Consider the following 21708-nt stretch of genomic DNA (forward strand, 5'->3'; position numbering starts at 1 on the left):
AAAAGCAGGATACCACAATTTAAACAAAACAAGTTGATTTGAAAAACGTGCCGAACTATGTCGAAACCACAAACGTGCTGAAAACAGCATGCTATTAATCAAGGTTGACTTGGAGGCAAGACCTATGTGGATTTTAAGTGTCAAAACGCGAACTTGCTAATACACCCTTCCACTCCTTCATCCAAATCATTTACAACAATCACAATAGAAAAGAACCCAGAACAGATCCTTGTGGTACACCACTCGTAACTGAGCACCATGTTGAATATTTTCCATGCACTACCACCCTTTGTCTTCTAAGGGTCAGCCAATTCTGAATCCAATCTGCCACATTTCCCCCTATCCCATGCCTCCTTACCTTCTGCATGAGCCTGCCATGGGGAACCTTATCAAACGCCTTACTTAAATCCACATATACCACATCCACTGCTCTACCTTCTCCCCTATATCTACCTCCACTCACTTTAAAACTATGCCCCCTCGTAATAGCTACCTCCACCCTAGGAAAAAGTCTCTGGCTGTCCACTCTATCTATCTATACCTCTGATCATTTTGTACACCTCTATCAAGTCACCTCTCATCCTTCGTCGTTCTAAAGAGAAAAGCCCTAGCTCTCTCAACCTTTCCTCCTAAGGCCTTCCCTCCATTCCAGGCAATATCCTGGTAAATCTCCTCTGCACCTTTTCCAACGCTTCCACATCTTTCCTGTAATGAGGCGACCAGAACTGGACATAATACTCCAGATGTGGCCGAACCAGGCTTTCGTATAGTTGGAACATAACTTCACAGCTCTTGAACTCAATCGCTCTATTAATGAAAGCTAACACACCATACGCCTTCTTAACAACTCTATCCACCAGGGTGGCAGCTTTCAGGGAACTGTGAACATGAACCCCAAGATCCCTCTGCTCCTCCACAGAGTGGTCGGGGCGTGGAATGCATTGCTGGAGAGGGTAGTGGAGTCGGCCTCATTAGGGGTATTTAGCTATACAGAATTTTTCATCCAAAATTTCAACTCAAAACACGAAACTTTACTACATAATTAGTACGATCCATAAGCCCCAGCTGCTGAATTTGCATTTCATAACAAAATTTAGATAGCATAGCAATATAAATGTTCACCATTTTAACATCTGGCATCAGCAACTTGTGCAGTTAGTAACCAACTGCCAACACCACCACATCCAAGTGTGCAAGCTACTGCTATACCTTTGCACTTCAACACACGACTTCCCAAAGCAGCAGTCTGTCAACATACACCCTCACCTGCATTTTATCTTTAACCACACCAGTTGTTTTGTTCATGGTTCCTCAGTCCTCTCCAAAAGTGTTGTAATACAATTGTTCCAAGCTAAGACATTCCATTCAGAATTTTCAAAAATGTACATTCAATTCACTAACTATTCCAAACAAACCAAATCAATCCTCCAAGATCGATATTGTTCTGTGGGGCATGTCGTACAATTCATACCAAATGTTATCATAACTTTGCATGTTGGCTAATAAAGGCTAAATCAATGACCAAGGAAAAACTATGAAAAGTTTGCCAGTTGTCACCTGAACTAGTTTCAAGCTGTCCCAAAATTACATTTCCTATGAAGTATTCATGTTTATCAAGTGGAGGGGATCAAACCAAATTCAATAATGACTTAGACATAGTAACAGCTGCAGATGCTGGAGTCAGAGACAGCACAGTGTGGAGCTGGAGAAACAGCAGGCCAGGCAGCATCAAGGAGCAGGAAAGCTGACGTTTCGGGTCAGGACCCTTCAAGTTTGTTGGTAATAATTTAGCTTAATTACTACCAACATCTTAGCTATGTTTAGTAATGGAAAATAAACTTGTTGAGACCACAGAAGAATGTGGCAATCAATGTTAAACACGTTGACTTAGATATTGACTTGTGTTCCATCATACATTAGTTCGTCCTTTTGAGTTGAAATAACAGAAATAAAACACTTCCCTTAATGACTAGGTTGCTGCCTGAAGAAGGGTCCCATCCCAAAATGTCAACTTTCCTGCTCCTCTGATGCTGCCTGGCCTGCTGTGTTCAATAATGACTTGCTGTCTAATCACTGTTCAGGCAGCAACCTGCAGCAATCAAGTCATTAAGGGAAGTGTTTTATTCCTGTTATTTTAATTCAAAAGGACTAACTAATGTATGATGGAACAAAGTCAACATTTTTAACCCTGATCACCACACTCTTCTGTAGTCTCAACAGGATTTTTTTCCATTACTCAACATCTTAGCTTAATTATTACCAACATTTTAGCTTAATTATTACCAAACTTCTATACCGGGATCCAAGATGCAAAGTTAATTAGAAGCACAAGACAGGAATTGTGCTCTTGTGGCATCTGTTCTTCCAGTCTAACTGTTAATAAATAGTTAAAACCAAACAAAAGTTTTCCTGCATCCCTCATTAACTGATAGCATAACAATCAGCTTCTTTAGAGATCTAACAAGGGAGGCAGTGGCAACCCCAAAATAAACAAATCATGCAGTACTCAAATTTCACAAAATGCACCATACTAGCGGTTTTCAGTTAAACTAGTTCCACAAACCAGTTATTTCATCAAAAGTACTTCAATGCTTCAGGTCTCATGGCACACTGACCCTGTACTTCCACTCAGGCTTATCACAAGGTTAGTTGGTATCAGAAGTGCAAAGATTTGGCCCAATTCAATAATAATGGAACATTGACATAATAGAAAAGGAATCTTACAGCTGATAGGATCCAGCATCTCTTCCTGATTAGCACAAATAAACAAAGAGACACTTCGCTGAAAAAAGTATTGCAGGTAATTGCACAATATCATATTTTATTCAACTCTCCACCTCCCACACACACCCTCTACTACGGGAATCAGGGTAAACACCCAACATCAACCACACTGTGAACAATATAACAGAATCAGTGTTTCTGCATAGATCTAATAGAACAAACAACAGGACATGCAAAAACACAACAGGAGAGCCTGAGAATGTTTCTCTCTTTAACCCCTATGGCAGTGATTTGTGCAGTGAATGGAAAAATTCTTAACTGTTTTCTTTGAAGGATGTGATTAAAATCACATGGTATTCAACAAGGTCAAAATAAACTTGTTTATAAAACTACAGCCCTCTATTTCTGCTATTCCAACATCACATCCTGAGGTTCCAGAAAGATCTACCAGCAAACTGTTATTATTTTTACCAATTTGAGATCTGTGCAGATTCCTTTATCAGATTTTCATTTTAGAAGCCAAAGCATAAATATAACCTATGACTGTTGTATTTTTCCTTTCCGCATCCTTCTATGTGATTTTTTTTAACTTTTAAATTATATGCATGATGCTAAGAACAGGATGGTCCACTGAAAATATATTCATCATGCATAGTTTACTCAAGAATTGGTTTAAAACAGTTTAATAAGTCTTTGAGAAAATTAGCATTTTTACTATAGACCAAGTTTACCTAATCAAACATACCTATCCCAATACCAACCTGCACAAAATGAATAAACACAAAATCTAAACAACTAAATACACCAGATGCAAGCAATGTAATGAGACCTTACTATAACTTGCACAAATTTGTTGTGCCTTGTACAAATTTATTACTTCTTTTATTTAGATCTATTCTTTTTAGACCTAGGCTGTCATAAGCTTTCCATTTTAGCATTAAATTTGACAAATTGCACTCCATCTTTAACAATCCACATATCCATATCTTCCAATCCTATTTCTTTGTTCAAGGCATAGGCAAGGAATACTTGAGGATTGCGCCTCCATCATACTCAACAGCTTTGACATCATCTTGGAGAAAGCAACCCTACCATCAGCAAAAACATACATTCCCTCCACCGCAGCAAACTGATATTTATTAAAATTCCCACAGGAGAACCATAAAGTAAAACAGTTAACTTCATTGAATAGCCAAAGACAACCCCATTTTTGCAACTTGTACTTCAACACTAATTAGAATCAAGATAAATTAAAAGACAAAGGGAGAGGCAATGCCTTTGTTGTACTGCCACCAAACATGTGACTCCAGATCCACAGCAACGTGGTTGACTCTGAAGTGCCCTCTAAAATGGCACTACAAGTCACTCTTGAGACTTGGTAGCAATTAATACAAAAGGTGCCTGAAATGGCAATGGCAGAAACAGCCCTGTCAACCCTTCAAAGTCCTCCTTCCTAACATCTGGGGCTGGTGCTAAAATTGGGATGGCTGTCTCCCAGACTAGTCAAGCAACAGCCTGACACAGTTGTACCCACAGAATTATAGCTTTCAGACAAAGTCCGAGATACCATAGTCACCAGCCTCATATATATCCTGTCCCACTGGCAAGAGAGACCCAGCAGAGGTGGTGACAGTGGTATATAGTCAGGAGGAAGGTGTCCTGGAAGTCTGCACTGACTCTGGATCTCATGAAGTACCATCAGGTCAAATGTGAGCAAGGAAACCTCCTGATTACAATGTACCCTAACACCCTCAGCTGATGAATCAGTACTCCTCCATGTTGAGCAACACTTTGAGAAAGCACCAAGCGTAGCAAGGGGGCAGAATCTACTCCGAGTGGGAGATTTCACTGCCCACCACCAAGGTAGCAGTATTACTGATTCAGCTGGTCTGGTCCTACAGGACATAGTTGCTACACTGGGTCTTCAGTAGGTGATGAGGGGCAAACATATTTGATATCATCCTCACCAATCTGTCTGCCAGATGCATCTGTCCATAATAGCACTGGTAAGAGTGATCTCCACACAGTCGTGGTGAAGATGAAGTCCGGCCTTCACACTGAGAATACTGTACATCAAGTTGTGTGGCATTATCACCACGCTAAATGGGACAGAATTAGAACAGATCTGGCAACAAATCTGGCCCACAGTATCTCATGGATGCACATCAACAGCAGCAGAATCATACTCACACAATCTGCAGCTTCATGGTCCAGCATACCCTTTCTCTACCATTACCATCAAGCCGGGGATCAACGCTAGTTCAATGGAGAGTGTAGAAGGGCATGCCAGAAACAACACCTGGCATACCTAAAAAAGTGATGTCAACCTGGTGAAGCTACCAAAAGGGCTACTTGCATGCCAAACACCACAAACAGCAAGCGATAGGCACAGCTGATCGATCCCAATGCCAACAGATCAGACCTAAACTTCCAGTCGCGAATGGGATTGAACAATTAAGGTGGCCACATCAAATGGGCCCCTGCATCACAGATGGCAGTCTTCAGCCAGTTTGATTCACGCCGTATGATATCAAGAAACAGTTGGAGGCACTAGATACAGCAGAGGCTACAGGCCTGTACAATATTCTGGCAAAAGCACTGAAGACTCATACTCCAGAATTTACTACACCCCTAGCTAAGCTGTTCTAGTACAGCTACAGCACTGACACCTATCTAATAACTGCCCAAGTATATCCTGTACACATAGAACAGGACAAATCCAACCCAGCCAATTACCTGCCCTATAAGCCAACTCTCAATTATCAGCAAAGAAAGGGAAAGTACCATCAGGGCTATCAAGCAGCACCTGCTCATCGACACCCAGTTTGGATTCCACCAAGGCCACTTGGCTCCTGACTTCATTACTGCAATCAAACATGGTCAAAGGCACTGAATTCTAGAGGTGAACTGACAGGGACAGTGCTTGACATCAAGACTGCATTTGATAGAGTGTCGCATTAAGCAGACCATGAAAATCTGGAATCAATGGAAATCAGCGTAGAACCCTTTGCTGGAGTCATACCTGGCACACAGAAAGATGGCTGTGGTTGCTGGAGGTCAGTTACCACAGCTCAAGGTCATCTCTACAGGAGTTCCTCATTAGAGTGCCTTAGGCTCAACTATCTTAGCTGCTTCAACAAATGACCTTCCATCTATCAGTAAGGACAGAAGTATGGATATTCATCAAGGATTGCAGAGTGTTCTGCACCATTCATGCTGAACCAGATTCTGAAGCAAACTCTGGTCAAATGCAACAACATCTGGACAATATCCATGCTTGGGCTGAAAGCTAAGTAACATTCAAACCACACAAATGCCAAGCAGCAACCATTTCCATTAAGAGACAATTAACCACCGACCCTTGACATTCAATGGTGTCACCATCACTGAATTCCCCCACTGTCAACATCCTAGGAGTTACCATTGACCAGAAAATCAACTGGACTGGTCATATGATACAGCGGCTACAAGAGCAGATCAGAAGCTAGGAATACTGCAACGAGTAAGACACCTCCTGAATCCCCAAAGCCTGTTCACGAACAATCGAAGCCTGACACCATTCAGGACAAAGCACCCCACTTGACTGGCACATCTACTCCCTCCAACACCAGCAGTCAGCACCGACTATTTATAAGATGCACTGCAGAAATTCAAAGAACTTGAAGATTGCACCTTCCAAACCCAAGACCACTGCCATCTAAAAGGCAGGGGCAGCAGATTCATGGGAACACCACCACCTGCAAGCCACTCATCATCCTACCTTGAAAACAGAATCATGGTTCCTTCAATATCACTGAGTCAAAATCCTGCAATTCCCTCCCTAAAGGACACTATGGGTCAACATAGAGCAAGGTTCAAGAAAGCAACTCATTAACCACCTTAAGGACAACCAGGGGCAGTCAATAAATGCTGGCCAGCCAGCGATGCCCACAACCCAATAAGAAAAAGCAGGCAATAATACTTCAAACAAAAAAGGTATATTTTACTTCAAACAGTACCATATGCCTTAACTAATCACAAGTATTCTACTTAAGCAGCATAGCATTATGCAGTTAGTTCCACAAAAATACTTTTTAAAAAATTCACACAGGGTAGGCAGTCAGAACTCATGTCTGACCACAGCCTTCATGTCAACAAATTTTAGTCATGACAGTCATGTTTTTAATTTCCAAGGTGTCTTTTTAACCGACCAACCAATAACAGCCTGATTCATGGTTTGGTCACTGCTGGGTAAAACACCCAGCTCTTCACAGTTTCCAAGTTATTTATGCACCTTTCCAGGTTTCAGACCTTATTTATCTAACCAGCCCATACAATTACAAAAAGAGACCCAATTCTTGGAGGCACACAGAAAATCTGACCTCTTCCGGGGAGCAGTCTGCTTCTTAAGGAGGTGATGGGCTCATTTTTCTGATTTTGATTTCTCATTAGGTCAACACATTTGTCCTCCTGTTCCTCTGTTGGTAGCTCTCTTTCGTTCCTCCCAATGCCACAGTTTCATTGTTATCTAGAAGCATGGCTTCTAGGGCAAGGATCACCAGGTCACAGATGAGTGCTTTCTTATTATTTGAAAAAACTACAATTGATTCCTTTACAATTAAAATGCATATCTCAAAAGCCCACTTCAAGCCAACATGCTTAAAAATAACTGTAGGTCCCACAGACATGAAGGAAATGTCAACTTTTTCTTTTTGTACTGCTTTTGAGTGATATGCCATTGCAGGCCATAGTTTGTCCTATTTATAAAGTGCACTCCAAATCCTCAAAGCTTCTTCAACAACACTTGCTAAAGTCTCTAAGTCAAAACCACCAAAAGAATTTTTTTTAAAATTCCTTTGTCCCCAAGGATCTTCACATCTGCCCACACCACTAAGATCGTCCACATTTTTTTCCGGTTTTTTCTTGGAGAAAATCAAAGTAATTTCTCCAATATTCATGACCAATTCACTTCAGCACAAATAGTAAACAAAGTAAGTTCTCTGCACCAATACCGGTGTCTACTACTATTGTGCTTCTAATAAAAAAACATTCACCAAATTTTGAAAATTCATACCTATCACTTTTTTATTCCATACGAGATCTTTAAACATGCAAACACATAGAGCTATTCATATTTTGGATAAAAAGCTTGTCAAAAAACTGGAGAATATTAGAGATGAATGCAGAAATGTCAATATGAACATGTAAGAAAGCAACATTAACAGTCAGGTGTTTACTTGAGAATAGAAGATTGTTAAATTACTGAAATGATAACCCAAAACCTCTAAACAACGTGAATTTTGGAACAGTTAGGGATAAGGCAGGCAGGTTTGGAAGCACAGAAACATGGCAACAAACAGGTTGCAGAAATCTAAGAGCCTCCAGGAAGGATTCAAAAGAAATAAGAATAGGGGTGAACACTATCCTACCAAGACAGGGTAATCAATGTATCTTGCCAAAAAGAAAGAGAGCGCTTTTAAGGACTACAGCTGAAGTCAGTATCAAAGTCACATGGTTACAAAGCACCTATCAAAAAGATAGAATGATACTCTCCAAACTTGCTGGCCATAGGACAAATGAAGTAGATCAAAGACGGAGTCAGAGTGGGATAAAAAATTTAAAAAGAAGTGGAGGATGCACTTTTACAGAATAAAACGTATTTAGAAAAACCTTCACCAATTAATGGCTGGTGTCCCTGATGTTGAGAAGATCATATCATTTTTAATATTCTTCACATTTAACATCCTCTTATTTAACGAAGTCCACTCTGATCTCGCTACAAATGCTGCCAAGCCAGCCGAGTTTTCTCAGCATTTTCAATGTGTAATACTAGTACAAATTCCAACCACTACTTTGATCACACCAGGAGCAAATAAACAATTCTTCAGAGCCTATTTGGGCTTTTCTATAGCGTTCTTCAGCTCAATATTAACATGCTGTTCAATGAGGAAAGGAAGCATTCTAGTGTGGCCATTAAACTAAGCATTACCAGGTCTTAATTCTTTAACCTTTCCAGAAATACATATAGAAAATATATCATAATTTAAAGGAATATAATTTATTTCCAATGAGTTTGTTGACTCATTGAAGTCACAATCAACTGTGATTAGTTTTGAGAGAAGCATAAAATCATACTTGACTGCTCTCCATAATGTACTATGTCCACTAAAAAGAATGGCTGACGACTGAGTAAATGAACAAGGAGTACGACTCCTTGTGATTTTGTATTCATTTCACAATTATAAGTTGTGCAAAAAGTTAATTAGATTACTTCAAAGAAGTGAAAATTTAGAACAGCTAACTACAGAAAATCAGTATTTTGATGTATATGGATTCTGACAAGGCACATTCCTAATAATGAACATAACTTTATTAAGCAACTTCAATGCAGAAATGTGAAAAGAGCCTCTGGTGAATCTAGCCTTTACAACATGACTTTTGTGCATTGTGCAACGGAATATATAGTCTTTGAACCCATCCAATTGCTTGTACTCTCTTGGAAAAAAAAAGGGGAAAAAAGCTTAGAGCAGTTCAGGAAAGAAATTCGGGACGTTTCTCCCAGACTAACTTGCCTTTGAGGTCACCCCACCATGATAATCCTGTACATTATCTGTTATAGGAAATGACCTTGAACACAACTCTCTTTGAAAGAATGCAGGAACCAACATTCACCAAACTAGCCAGTACTCTGGAAAATGACCACATTCTGATATCTATCTTAAATCTGACCTCTCAACCTAAAAACTGCTTGGGCCTCGTTAACCTGTCAGATCAAAATACTCTGTCAACTCATACACCCATCATCTGATAAGCCTCAATCAAAGCACCCCTCAAATCTACAGAATTCCAACTCTATTGTTTACCTTGATATATAAGTTGGCCCAGAATGGGAATTAGGTTAAGTTAAATTAACGTTGCCCCCATTAAAAATTGAGGCTGCGAGTCATGTAATTGATTATAATTTGAAAAAGAATAAGCAAACACAAAAATCTTTGCATTTCAGCCAAGAAAAACTACCTCCAGACTTCCTGAAATAGAAATCTGAAAAACAATTCACATCAAACCAATTGCTCAAGTGACTGAGACGTAAAGCTGTATGTGTGAAATGCATAGAGAACTGGGTGACTTGCAAGGCCACCGTTCTTCATAAGCAAATAGCCAAATGCAAGAATTTTTTTCTCTCATACACATGTGGACAATGTGTATGTGAGCAAGATACCAGAAATTGCCTAACCCTCTTGGAACTCTCATTACAGATCATCATTGTCAAAGGAACGCAAGGTACAGGTAAGAAGGAAAATTACCATACTCGGTTGAACAGATTTTCGAAGTCAATATTATTTGTCAAATTTGAAAGATGGTTTTTCCATTCAGATTTGCAGACACAACCCCAGATAACAGACCAACAACAATATCTAACAATACCAATAAATTAAGAGAGAGAGTAGATAAAGCATGGAACTAGAAATGAACATGGTCTATTTCTGACTCAATAGTACTGCTTCAAAAAGTGCCAAATTACGTCTAACAATACAATTTTAGAATAATTGAAAAATGGCTTGGTGAAAATGCACAAAGAACACAAAAGAATACAAATGCTTTTACAATTTCCATTTTGAGCTAATACCTGTTACCAGATTCCTAGCCATAGCTATGATTGTTGCATCATAAAAATAAACCATGTTGTTCCCCACATTGCTAAATTTAACACACCCCTTCTCACTCAAATTACAGTCATTGCGTTTAGTTTTGATCTTTTTTGAGAATGTCAATTTTCAAAGTACATTTCTCCAGTACTACTTGCTTACTATATTCAGTGACAAGTTAAAATTGAAATGACTATTGGCTGTTTGAAAACTTTTGTTTTAACACCTTCCAAGAAAAGCAGCAATTTCTCAGAATTAATTTCTGCAATAACGAACATGCACAAACAATGATCACAAAAATTATCCTGATTTTTATTCAACTTATTTAAAAAAAAGTATTTCTCTGGTGCATGATCCTGAATTGCAATGATTATGGATCAAAACCAGCAGCATCTACTTTTAGTTTTCAACAATGGAGGTTTGTTGAAATTAAGTAACTGAAATAAATGTGTTGAGGACTTTTTCAAAACTAATTCTGTGATTACTTAATTTTTACACAGCAGACATGTTGAATAGACACGATTGAGTCATTAATCTCTCATCAGCATTATGGGGAGCATCAAATTTAAATGCAGGTCAGAAACAACAGCTCTTAAAACTAAGAACCTTAATTTGTTGTTCCAAAAATACAGCCTCATATTAAAATAAATACCAATTTGATGTAAGAGTTTCTGTTATTTGTTTACCATCAGATAATTTGAAGTATCTAGAGCAGATCTACCTCCAAAGTTCTCAAATTAAGACTATGCTGACATCTTTATGGAAGCAACTGGGCAGCATTCCATTATAAAATTAAAAGATGCAGTTACTTTGTGTGAAAGTTATGCTCATTGCATCAGTTTCTCCAAGCAAGTTCTTTTTAACATTCAACTTCAAACAAAAACCAACTTGATAAGATCCACCAATGCCAGGTGTTAGAGAAGTGTTTTCTATCCCGTCTTTCCTGCCACCAGCTGCAACAAGTCTCAGCAAGTTCATTTTTACGTTGCAGCCAGCTGTGCAAGATCGAACCAGTTAATAAAATGGCACTTTCCTGGTCCTCACAAGGGATTGTTTTATCTGAATAAAGCTAAACCTACCGTAACTATCCCTTATAAGGTACAGCACAGAACTAAGTTGAAGATGGAAGTTCTGGCTATAAAATTATGAACATATAAAACAATGGTCAATTACTGCTTGACATTTCAAGAGCAGCAGGGCACTCTGCTTCAATGGCTTACGTAAGATAACAGAAATATTTCATGTTATATCATACTCCCTTTAACTATGTTTCAAAAAAGAGCACAGTTTTGTTAATTTAAGTTAATAAAACAATTAACATTCATATAAATATAGCAAAGTCACTTCACAAAAGCATTATGAAACACAATCTAAAGCCAAATCTCTGAAAAATTAAAAGTTGTTCAGTGGTAGATTTTAAGCAACATCTTATGTTGAAAAACAGAAGAAAAGAGAGATGGAACTTTAGGGCTGCAATTCTCAAAGTAACAACACAGGAATGAAAGCAGAAATCATTATTTGTGCATTAATCAGTGAACATACAGGCAAAGATAGTCCTGTTCAGCTGTTTTCCTACCCAGCTCAATGTTTTCTTTGCTTAACAGGTATGTTAAAATACTTTATAGGTGACCTGCACTATTAACTGTGGCAGTTCAAAACATAGGCTCAGGAACACCAAACAAGGCAATGCAGGGAGATGTTGGAAGAGGTTGGTGTAGTCAAATGGCTGCACAAAGGTTGAGGAGGAATAGTGCATGACAATCAATCACATGGGATAACATTTACGACATTTTTAAGACTACTTCAGTGCTGTGGCAGTATAAAACTTTCAGAGATAGTAAACTAGAAAACTTGTTACACTTTTAGAAGATTTAAATTTGGGTAAATAGTTCAGCTAAAACAACAGGCTAACTAAACCTGACATATTACAGCAGTCCGTGAAAAGTCAACAACAAAACAATTAGGTTGCTTAGCACCAAAAAGATTACATTGAATACTTTTCTTTATTCTTTCAAGGGATATCGATGTTGTGAGCATGGCCAGCATTTGTTGATCCCCAAATGCTCAAATAAAAAAGATAACGGTGAGCCATCTTCACGAAGCGCATGTGGTGTAGCTACATTCAGAGTGATGCTGGGAGAAGGGAGTTTTGCTTTCCAGCAACACTGAAAGAATGGTAACATATTTCCAAGTCAGCATGGTGTATAGTTTGAAGAGGAGCTTGAGGGGTGGTTTTCTCATACATCTGCTGCTGTTGACCTTCCAGGGGAAGGTCTGCAGGTTCCAGTAAGTAAACAGAAAGTTAGATTATGAAATCAACTTAAAATTTGAAACCTAAAGTAAAGTACAAAGTGCAAAGTGCAAAAGTGCAAAGTGCAAAAGTGCAAAAGTGCAAAAGTGCAAAAGTGCAAAAGTGCAAAAGTGCAAAGTGCAAAAGTGCAAAGTGCAAAAGTGCAAAGTTTACACTCTGTGCTGGGTGACTGACATCACTGTCTTGTACATGAAAGCACAAGTCATTATGTTTGTTCTATCAGAAGTAATCTTGCTACATGCTCATCCACCTAGGTATCTACACAAGACATTACAACAACTAGCGTGATTTTATTGTGATTGAGATGCAACTTCAGAGTTAGTCTTTTAATGTTTTCTTTACTTAATAGGTAATATTTTAAAAACCTTTCATAGAAGTAAGAGTGGCCTGCAATATTCATTGTGACATCTCAATGTATTAAGTCCAGGAAAATCAAACAAAGCAGCTGAAAACAAAACTACAGTTTATTCAGCTGAATATCTTACTTACATTTGAAGTAAAAGCAGGGTATTTCTTAAAAGTCATAACTTCTGCAGTTACAATGAGGTTAAGAGTCTTGGGTACAGAATCAAAATAAGATCTAGTTGGCAAGCAGTGCCATTCTGTGGTGTTGCACAGTACAGGAGAATGAAATCCATGAAGCGTACATCTCCCATTGAACAACCGTGGACAACCAATTTCACCATAGGCTCTAGCTACTCTCCCACTAACTGATACGCAAGAGCTTTCTACATAGACTACCCTCTACAAATACACACCATTGAAGAGCCAGAAGGAAAGATGGTTAGATATATTCCTGTTGACAATGCTCTCATCTCAGTGTGTACTAAAACCTATAATATTGATCCTATTCCTGGATACAGAATCTTCTTGGAAGAGCTAAAACAACATCGGCTTTCAACAAGAGTCTACTCTGTAAATTGATCACAGTATTGCAAGCTGAAGTTTATCCTAAATTTTCTGTTTTGTTTTTAAAACCTGTAAGGTCAAATCACGCCCCCTACAATTGTGCTCACACTCCAAACTAAACTGTCAGTGTGGGGCTAGGAATTTTAAACAAAATGCTCTCAAGATTGAAAGTTCAATTCAAGACCATTTTTCCAATTGAAGAGACCAAAGTCCCAGAATCAAGCCAAATAAACTGAACATTTTCGAAAATGTGCGTGTTCTCTTCTAAATGGGGCGACCTGCTGCGTGCATAATCTTTGAAACACAAATATATAAATTTTCATGATGTACAATAAGAGATACCCAGCATTGATCAGATCAATCTGCAACCAATACACTTCAGTGCTACGAAGAACAACAAAGCATCCTAGCCAATAGTGGCTTTCAACCAGCACCAACAGATCATTGCTGTTTGTGATATTTTTCCGTGTAGACATTAGCTGCAGTCTTTACTCCAAAATTTCAGTGGCAGAACTTTAAAATTGTATCACTGGGAAATCCAAAAGGTTTGAAAATTAATAAATAAATGCAAGCTTCTTCATTCACGCATATTATTCAGTGGACAACTTTCAGAAACTGAATTAAAACACGGAATTAGAGTTACATTGGCCAGGATTAATTGCCCATCGCGAATTACCTTTGAGAAGATGGTAGTGAGTCACCTTCTTTAACTGTTGCAGTCCATTTGGTGTTAGTACATCCAAAGTGCTCCTACAGAGAGAGTTCTCAGGTTTTGAGCCAGCAACAGTGAAGAAACACAAGTATATTTCCAAAGCCAAAATGGTGAGAAGTTTGGCAGGGCACTTGCCCGTGACTGTGTTGCCATGTAACTGCTGCTCTTGTCCCCCTAGAAGACAGTGATCATGGGTCTGGAAGCTGTGCAAGAAGCCTGGTAAATTTCTACAGTGTGTCATGCATGTGGTATACATTGCTACCACTGTGCATTTATGGTGGAGGGAGTGAAATGAAGTATTAATGTTACGCACAGTTTCTGCACCTGAAATACCACACAGCATATGCTCATCTAATTTGTCAATAACAGCCCACTTTGAGGGATTTCAAAGCACTCAATTAACTAATTCACTCCATGACAAAGAAAAGTTACAGATTCAATGGAAACTTCCTTGGAATTACAACTTTTCTTGACTGCAATGCTTCCAGGTCAAGAGTAATCACTCAATGGATGATTAGTCAATGAGCAGATTTAAGATTGAAATCAGAATCAGGAAAACAAATCTCATGATCCAAGACATTATTAATGTGAACAGATGACAGTACCAAGCTGTCAAGCAGAGGATAGCTTCACATATGTAAGCTCCACAACCATCAGCAGTTATTAAATGCTACAATCAAAATATCTATCAAAAAACCTGCAGCTGTTAAATACATGCAGAGTAAGAATATGTACAATAGTGAAATGACCAAGAACACCAAACTTCAACTCCACCAACCCCACATCCTGTGCACTCATCCACAGTAGTGAGACCTAGACAACATGTGCAAGACATGAGAAAGGCTTCCACCTTCACTTTCTCAAACTTAATCTCGACATCTTTGGCAGAATAAGTCAGTAATTCAGGACCTGAAGATCACTAAATTCTATCAACATCCATACTACAAAGTCAACACTGCTTGCTGCATTCATCCAATGAACAACAGCCATACACTCAAAGATCTTGCAGACAATCCAATGGCTATTTGATCGTGACTGATTTGATGCCCCTTTCTCCTCGACATGGACACCTGCAAATCAAATATGAAACCACAGACATGGGTATGGATACTCTTGACATTGGAAACTGACAGTTCGGAGGGGCTCTGAGAAAGAGGATAAACAGAATGCTGGCAGAGGACACCCAAGTATTAGTTGAGTCACTCATTCTTCCCATGCTCTGACAGTGACTTCTCCCCCCATGCTCCGACAGTGACTTCTCCCCCCATGCTCCATTCATTGTGCTGTAAACAGCAAGGGTCCTCTAAATTTTCCCAGAACAAAATAACACCATCAAAGCTTGGAAGCAGAATCAGGTTATTAGTCAGAAATAGGGAACAAAAACCAAAAGAATTGCGGGTGCTGTAAATCAGGAACAAAAACAGAAGTTGCTGGAAAAGCTCAGCAGGTCTGGCAGCATCTGTGGAGAAAAAAAGTCACAGTTAACGTTTTGGGTCCAGTGATCTGAGGAAATGGGGAACAGTTATTTGTTCTGCACTGTTTTTATTATGTTATAGAATGCAAACATCATTGGCCGGGCCAGTATTTATTGTCCATCCTCGAATGCTGTTGAACTGGGTGGTTTACTAGGCCATTTCAGAGGGTAGTTAATTGTCAATTATATGGCTGTAATTCTGGAGTTACATGGAGGCTATACCAGAGTAGGATGGTAAATTTCCTTCCCTAAAAGGACCCAAGTGAACCAGTTGGATTTTTAAGACAACTAACAACGGTTACTATATGGTCACCATTAGACTACCTTTAAATTCAATAAACATCTGCCACAGTGGATTTAAATCCATATCTGCAGAACAATTAGTCTGGGACTCTGGGTTACACATCCAGTGATATTACTACAACACTACTGCTTCCCCATGCACCTGATTCATTACTTCCTGACAGAGAACAACTTTTGAATTTCAGAGGTCCAGTATCATCTTTGTTCAACAACCTGCACAATTTACTTCAGTTCATCTAAATGTTTTTGCCTATAATCATATTCCACAACAAATCCTACCTACCTTCAGAGTACACTAGCATCTGATACTCCATAATTCATTTAAAATTCGTACTATGTCTAAATTACTTCATGCCCACCTTCCCACTTATGTATCTGTTCCTCCCATCATTTGTGAACGCAGCAGGGATGCAGAACATAATATATTTAGTGGGTTGTAAACCTGGGGAATGTGACAGGGATAGGCAAGTAATATCAAAATATTTAAAAGACAAAGATAAGAATTTTAAATTTGAAGAAGATTGAGACCAGTAGTTAATGTAGGTCAATGAGCCTGGGGTAGCAGATGAACAGGATATATTATGAGCAAAGACAAAGACAGAGGTTCTCAACCTGGGGTGCAAGGAGAAAAGTTTCAAGAGTCTTCCAAAATTAACCAGGGAACTTGTACAAGGTAGTCCTTGCACAATTCATCTATATCTACCTACCTCTCAGAAATCAGATTTTTAAAGCAGACTTCACTGGTATTTAGCTGCCAACTTATTTCCAAAAGTAAGATGGTGACTACCCTCGATGATTCATTGAAAGCAAATCAATCTCACTGACAGAAACAACTGGGCATCTGTTACTGTCAGTTTCCAACAAAAAAAGTGACCAAATCTGTAAACATTGCATCTGAAGCCCAACGTTTTTTCTTAAAACAAAAAATCAGTGAACACAGTCTCAATGTTGCATTAAGAATAACATTGACCAGTGTTGTAGTGTAAAACTTGCTGCATTTTCAGAATGGCAAATAAACAAAGATTAAAAAGATGCTGTCCAATTTGCCTAGCCGGCCTGCAAGCTTCATTATGCCTTTACCTCAGAGATTTTCAGTTAAAATAGGTGAAGGATGACAGAAGGTTAAGTTTGTGATTCCACATAATAGAATTTACCAACATGGAAACTTTTTTCTTCCCCCTAAACTATTAAGGTACATCTGCAACTTAAACATTTACAAGTTTTGAGTCTCAGGACATCAGGATCTAACTATTATTTAAAATATTATTTGATTTGCTTTTTGTTTGATCTCTTTTTTTTATTTGGAGTCCTCTATGTGAGTTTACATTGAATTACACATGCTAATTTCTACATCTTTGTTTGGACTCTGCTCATCTTCAAATCAGATAGGTTTAAGAACAGTGTTGCTTGCCTTCTACACACCATCAAAATATTAATGAAATCAAAGGTAGAGGATTTCTTGTAATGCTACTAACTGAATTATGCATTGCATTATGAAAGGACCAGGCAAAATGTATTATTTCTTCTACTAATAGGAAATGAAGACTGGGATATGGTGAGATTTTACCAATCAAATATACAAAAATAAAAGTAGAAGCTCCTCATTCAGCCCTTTATGCGCGCTGCATCATTTAATTCCAGTCATAGCTGTTTGTCTTTTACCTGCATTTTCAGGTGTTCAATCTCCATAACCCATTGCACAATCGATAATTAATAATTTAATCAAACCCTACTTTAAACATACACAAAGACTGAGCCACCACAGCCACACGTAAAGGATTCCAAAGATAGGATAATCCGGCCATCCCAGGAACAACTCCAGCAAACCTCATCTGCACTCCCTTCATCTGTTTATGTTTTATCCTTTATTTTAAAATCCCATCTACTCCTGATAATCTTTGGCTCTCTTGCTGAAGATTCTGAGGCACAGTGTTCCAAATTGCCAAAACACTGGAAAAAAATTTTTCATATCTGTCCAAAAAGGTCAAACCCCAATTTTAAACGATGCTGGTAGATATGAACGCATTCACAACAAGTAGCATCATTTCCACATCCACCTGTTGAGGACGTTCAAGAAATTGGATACTTCATTCAAGTCACCCCTTACTCTTCTAAAGTCCAGCGGCAACAAGCCCAGTGCATCCAACCTTTGCTCATAAGACAATCCATTCATTCCTGGTGTCTTCTGCATTGTTGCTAATACATTTTTACCCTCAGGTAAGAGGAGCAAAATTGCAGAATATTCAAGGTACGGTCTCAACAATCCCTGCAGAATATCCTTATTCATATGTTCAATTCCTATCATAATAAAGGCATTCCATTAGCCTTCTTAATTACTTGCTGTACCAGGGCACTAACTTCTTGTGGGACACACACACAAGTATAGCAGTATAACGGTATTCTCTCCAAGTGCCTGGATGGGTTCATGCCAAAGTGAACAATTTCATATTTTCCTGTATTATTGCCCATCTGTCAGATTCTTCCCCGATCACTCATCCTATATTTATTAGCTGCAATTTCCTTATGTCCTTGTCACAAAATACCACCTTCTGTATGCATCTTCTGCAAATCAGTTATCATAACTTCACTGCCCTCATCTAAGTCATAAATATAAACTGTAAAAAGTGGAGGCCTCTGCATGGATCCTGCAGGACTCTATTCATTATCTTGCCAATCAGAAAATGACCCATTATGCATATTGTTTTCTGACAGCTAGCCAATTTTCTATCATCGTCTTTTTCCAAAGTTATGAGTTTTAGGTGTCAGCAACAAGGCCAGCAGATATTGCTCATTCTCTGCCTTGAGGTAATGTGGATTTGGATTCTTGTATCACAGCAGGTCTGTATAATACAGGTATTCACACAATGTGGCTCAGTAGGGCGTTCCAAGGAATCTGGCCAAGCAAGAATCAAGGGGCAATAACAAACATGCAAGTTAGCATGGCGTGAGACATAGCAAAGAAATTGCCAGTTTTGATGTTCCCATCACCCCATTCTTGTTCTTCTTCGCGGCAGAGTTTGCAGATTAGGAGATGCAACCAAAGAAGCACTGGCAAGTTTCTGCAGTGCACACTGTAGATAGAGACTGTGGGCTGATAATGAACACACATATTTAAGCTTGATGAAACTAAAGAAGAAATTGCCGGAGAAACTCAGCAGATTTGACAGCATCTGTGGAATGAAAGCAGAGTCAACATTTCAGGTCCATTGTTCTGATGAAGGATCTCTGGATCCAAAACATTGACTCTGCTTTCTCTCCACTGATGCTACCAGATCTGCTGAGTTTCTCCTGCAATTTCTGTTTTTGTTTCAGATTTCCAGCATCTGCAGTTCTTTGTTTTACTTTAAGGTGATGGCTGCCAATCCATAGGAGGGCTCTGATCCCAAATAGTTTCAGGTTTCTAAAGTGTTGGTGCAGCTGCACCCACCCAGGCAACTGGTGAGGATGATATTACATTGCTGACTTGGAAGAGGCTTTGGTGAGTCAGCAGCTAAATCACTGTCCACAGAATATCCAGTTGGGGACTGCACCATTAACATATCTACCAATTAAGTTTCAGGTTGCTTGTAGTGCGAGGATTTGATGATGGCCAGTGAATGCCATTATGTTAAACTGCTGATTGCCTTTAAAATAAGTGTTTGAAAGGTGACTTAGAGGTTACAGATATTCTGACTACTATGTCAAATGACTGCCTTTGTTTATTTATACAGTACTTTCCTGAAGCACTTCACAAGTTCACACTTCTGTGTAATCTTTTCACTCAATAACAACCTATGGCAGATCAACAAGCACGTATCAAATTATTCACTGGAGTATCGAAATCGTGCAAGTTAAAGTACGTGTTAAATATTGACTCAGAAGCTGCGAGGGAATTGGAATGCTGGCTACAGTCAGTGACAGGTTTAACGTGACAGCTGAAGAGTGCTGACAGTTGTTAAGCAGATAGTGGTTTAAATGCAGCAGCTGCTTAAATTGTACAATATGTCGCAAGCTTTCGATACAAAAGTACAAAATTACAAGCCATAATAAAAGCTTTTGCTCGCCACTACTAACAAATAATGCGTCTTAAAGCCAAGAAAGAAAGGTAAGCCGGTTGCTACCGCCAGCTTTTTAAAGCTAGGCAAGTTCCTTCTTCAAAAACTGAAATAATTCTTCAATCGAATCGTACGAAAAGATCATTGCAGGCCCACATTAGACTCGTAAACTAAACCCCACCCCCAAGAGTAAACTAACCATTTGCACATAAATGAAACTGAACGGCGTCGATATGGATTACAACTTTTATCGCCTATAACGACGATTTCATCAATCTTACAGACACTTAACAAATGAAATTAAAAATACTAACTGTTCAAAAAAGCGATTTCAGTCAATTTAACACGAAGCGGTTTTTGTAAAGTTTCAAGATTTCCATTCAAAATCTATTCAACAAGCTCAGGCAAGTCTACCGTGTTAGGCATGGGCTCTGATCCCGATAAAACAAATCGGGGGAAGACAAAAAAAAAGGGAGAACCGATGTATTTTAACTGATAAAACGTCAAGGTGAAAAGAGACGCGGATTAACAGAAGCTTGTGTGGGACTAACAGCTGAAAGCGCCCAAATCCCCAACATTGGGCCGAGGAGTGGACACGAGGAGAGCCGGTGGTCGAAAGGGAAACGCAGGGTCAGAGTGGAGCCCTGAGGTGGTTGTAAAACAGACTCAGACAGCTCATCCCCGATGAAAGAAACCGCACCAGACAGACAGAAAACAAGGGCAGGCCTCCGGGGCCGAGTCGCAATCTCAGCTCCCGATTCATTCCGCCCGCCCCATACAGGAGGAAGGGGAGTAGGCCGAAGCCGCGGTCTGGATTAGTTTGGAAGTGAAGAGGCGAGGCGCCCGTACACACACACTGACCTGGATGAACTGGATGGTGAGGGCGCTTTTGCCCACGCCGCCGCCGCCCACCACCACCAGCTTGTACTTCTCCTGGGCCACTCCGTCCTTGGCGGCTGCCATGGTAACCAGGCCTGGGGCCGGAGCCTGGGACTCCCTCACTCAGTCAGTCAGTCAGTCAGTCTCCTTCCCGCACCAACTGACAAAGAGACCCGCCCGAGGAGGAGGGGAAAAGGGGAGAGAGAGAGAAAGGCGTGGGGGTTGGTAAAACAAAATAAAAAGAAATAAAACTTCAGCAGCACGGAGAGGTGGAGAAACTTGTCCGGGTGACACAAAGGAGCGAACGGGGTGTCACAGTGTGACTCATGGAAGTGGGTGCGCCGGCGAGAGCAGGAAGCGCCAATACTCGGAGCCACCCCCCTCACTCACTCACTCACTCACTCACACACACACACACCAAATAGGGGGGGGGGGGGAGTAGGGCCTGGTAACGGCAGCCGCCGCCACAAATGGAGGGCGCCCCCCGGAGCTCGTCAGCAACTGCGATCAGATGTAAATCCGCCGCTGAATATTCATACAGTCAGTCCCATCAGACTCCCAACGAGGCGAGCCCCAGCCCAGCTCCACTATTCCTCCTCAATCCTGGTTTAACTCACTCTTACCCGGCCCGACCCGAAACGTCCACTTTCCCTGCTCCTCAGATGCTGCCTCTCCTGCTGCATTCTCCCAGCTCCACACTGGGTTATTTCAAGAAAGAACCCCCTAACCCTGTTTCA

General features: G+C 39.8%; 1 protein-coding gene across 2 annotated transcripts in view; it reads right to left on the minus strand.

Annotated features, from left to right (window-relative positions):
* Positions 1–21476, minus strand: part of rras2 (RAS related 2) — a 78046-nt gene extending 56570 nt beyond the window's left edge. Inside the window, exon 1 of one of the 2 annotated variants that reach the window (XM_020519262.2) lies at positions 20954–21476. In XM_020519262.2, the coding sequence (XP_020374851.1) occupies positions 20954–21055 (102 nt within the window). In that variant the 5' untranslated portion in view covers positions 21056–21476. The remainder of the gene's footprint in view (positions 1–20953) is intronic. The other variant, XM_048607005.1, reaches the window with a different exon arrangement.
* Between the last annotated feature and the right edge of the window lie 232 nt (positions 21477–21708).

This window comes from Rhincodon typus, chromosome 17, assembly GCF_021869965.1.
Source record: "Rhincodon typus isolate 14 chromosome 17, sRhiTyp1.1, whole genome shotgun sequence".
Classification (NCBI taxonomy): Eukaryota; Metazoa; Chordata; class Chondrichthyes; order Orectolobiformes; family Rhincodontidae; genus Rhincodon; species Rhincodon typus.